The sequence below is a fragment of the Diaphorina citri genome, unplaced genomic scaffold (assembly GCF_000475195.1).
Source record: "Diaphorina citri unplaced genomic scaffold, Diaci psyllid genome assembly version 1.1 scaffold1478, whole genome shotgun sequence".
Lineage (NCBI taxonomy): Eukaryota > Metazoa > Arthropoda > Insecta > Hemiptera > Psyllidae > Diaphorina > Diaphorina citri.
The window spans coordinates 34763-37521 of NW_007378904.1; the positions used below are offsets into that span (position 1 = coordinate 34763).

Here is a 2759-nt window from a genome sequence, read left to right on the forward strand (position 1 = left end):
CGAACTTCACAATTTGTATTCATCTTAGCACGAGGTAAAAATGGGTTTTAATTTTAACCCGACAATTTTGCATTCAATTTGCCTACATCTCACTGAAGTAGGTACTGTTCTGTTCTATCTCATTCACAGTCAAAGTCAATCTCTCCCATTACAACTCGTTCGTATCCATAATCCATTTCTTCCAATGTTCAGTTCCTTGGAGTTCTTTGAGTGTGGCCTCCTAGTAGTTTTTTATTTGTTTCCTCCTACAATCCTAGTTCACATTCATCCTCAATTAATTAGAGTATTGGTTTTTACAATATCTAGTTTACATTCATTATCCATCCCTATCAGATCGTGCTACCCAACATCTGTGAGAAGTGAGCGAGGGCTACCGGGCCAAGGGCGGACCCGGCTAAAGAAGCTAGTCCAGATGAGATTTGGAACATTAAACGTCGGATCGATGACAGGTAGAGGACGTGAAGTAGCAGATTTGATGGCGATAAGAAGGATCCAAGTACTGTGTGTTCAAGAGACAAGATGGAAAGGGAACAGCGCTAGAGAGCTAGGAGATGGATTCAAACTCTTCTACCTAGTTTACATTCATTATCCATCCCTCTCAGATCGTGCTATTTCCTTTGGTGTCTTCAAAGGTGTTCAATCCAAGATAGTCCTAAATTTGTTCAAAGAGTTCTAGGTTTGTTATTTTGTTTTCTATTCCATCACAGGCATATCTCCCAATCTCAGTGTTGGTTTTTACAATATGATAAATTTGTGTTCTCAAGTTAGAGTCAAAAGCTCCATGTTTGTGCGGGGGAAGACAGCCATTACTTTGTGTCAAAACCTACAAACATGTTTCTAACTTGGTAAATATTTATTAATAACTTTGTATTACATATGGATATTTATGTTGTAACATAATTATGTCCAGATGAGATTTGGAACATTAAACGTCGGATCGATGACGGGCAGAGGACGTGAAGTAGCAGATTTGATGGCGAGAAGAAGGATCCAAGTACTGTGTGTTCAAGAGACAAGATGGAAAGGGAACAGCGCTAGAGAGCTAGGAGATGGATTCAAACTCTTCTACAGTGGAACGGATAGCAGAGGAAGAAACGGAGTGGGAATAGTACTAGACAAAGAAATGAAAACCAAAATGAGGGGTATAAATAGAAGAAGTGATAGAGTGATGAGCGTCAAATTACAACTAGACGACATGGAAATCAATGTGTTGAGTACATATGCTCCACAGGTCGGGTGTGATGATGAAGAAAAGGAGGCATTCTGGAGAGAAGTAGAACAGGAAGTGACGAGTATACCAAGTGTGAGGCGTATACGTATACATAGAAGAAATGATAGAGTGATGAGCGTCAAATTACAACTAGACGACATGGAAATCAATGTGTTGAGTATACATATGCTCCACAGGTCGGGTGTGATGATGAAGAAAAGGAGGCATTCTGGAGAGAAGTAGAACAGGAAGTGACGAGTATACCAAGTAACGAGCGGATAATCTTTGGAGGTGATCTCAATGGACATATCGGAAAAGGGAATACAGAAGAAACTGAGAGAATAAGAGGAATCTGGGGAACAGGAACTGAGAACGAGGAGGGAACCAAAATACTCGATTTTGCACTGGCATCAGACCTCGCCATACTGAATACCTACTTTCAGAAGAAAGAAGCCCTCTATATTACCTACAAGAGTGGCAATAGAACGAGCCAAATCGATTTCATGTTGTGTAGAAGAAGACATCTGAAGGAAGTGAAAAACTGTATACTGTCAACTGTCAAACGTATCGCATCGTTCTCTGTTTCTCTGTATTATTTTAATGCTTTTAATGTAAATAATCCGTAAAATTTTAGATTATAAATGGAGAGTCAGTAACACCTCAGCACAGAGTTTTGGTAATAGATGTTATGCTCGAAATTCTAAAGAAAAGAAAATACAAATGCACTGTGAGAAAAATCAAGTGGTGGAAACTGAAGGACCCGATAGTGAAGTGTGAGTTCAAGAACAAAGTGTTGGAAAATCTTAGGACGAACGAAGTAGAAGATCAGTGGAAGAGAGTTAGTGGAACAATAAGAGAAGCTGGAGAGAAAGTACTGGGAAGAACTTCAGGAAAAGGACCTCCTCCAGATAAAGAAACCTGGTGGTGGAACGAAGAAGTAAAGGAAAGCGTGAAGAAGAAGAAAGAAGCAAAAAAGAAGTGGGACAAATCTGGAAGACAAGAGGACAAAGAAGAGTATAAAAAGGCAAATAAAGAGACCAAAAGAGTTGTAGCAAGAGCAAAAGCAAGAGAGCTGAATGACCAAATACAGAAGAAACTGAGAGAATAAGAGGAATCTGGGGAACAGGAACTGAGAACGAGGAGGGAGCCAAAATACTCGATTTTGCACTGGCATCAGACCTCGCCATACCTACAAGAGTGGCAATAGAACGAGCCAAATCGATTTCATGTTGTGTAGAAGAAGACATCTGAAGGAAGTGAAAAACTGTATGATTATAAATGGAAAGTCAGTAACACCTCAGCACAGAGTTTTGGTAATAGATGTTATGCTCGAAAAAGAAAAGAGAATACAAATGCACTGTGAGAAAAATCAAGTGGTGGAAACTGAAGGACCCGATAGTGAAGTGTGAGTTCAAGAACAAAGTACATTCACTCAGCAAAAGTGGGTAGTTAGTAGTTACCTTATTTAGTTCGGGGTCGAGCGGGTTTCGAACACAATCAATTAATGTCTTCTGACAGTTTCATCTGTCCATATTCGGTGGGTTTTTGA

At 39.8% G+C, this 2759-nt stretch overlaps 1 protein-coding gene across 1 annotated transcript; it reads left to right on the plus strand.

Moving 5' to 3' along the window:
* The first annotated feature begins 1347 nt into the window (after positions 1 to 1347).
* Positions 1348 to 2318, plus strand: LOC103516071. The gene is made up of 2 exons (XM_026828577.1): positions 1348 to 1756; positions 1843 to 2318. The coding sequence occupies exons 1-2, from the start codon at positions 1714 to 1716 to the stop codon at positions 2316 to 2318; spliced, it is 519 nt and encodes a 172-aa protein (XP_026684378.1). The 5' UTR covers positions 1348 to 1713.
* The last annotated feature ends 441 nt before the right edge of the window (positions 2319 to 2759 follow it).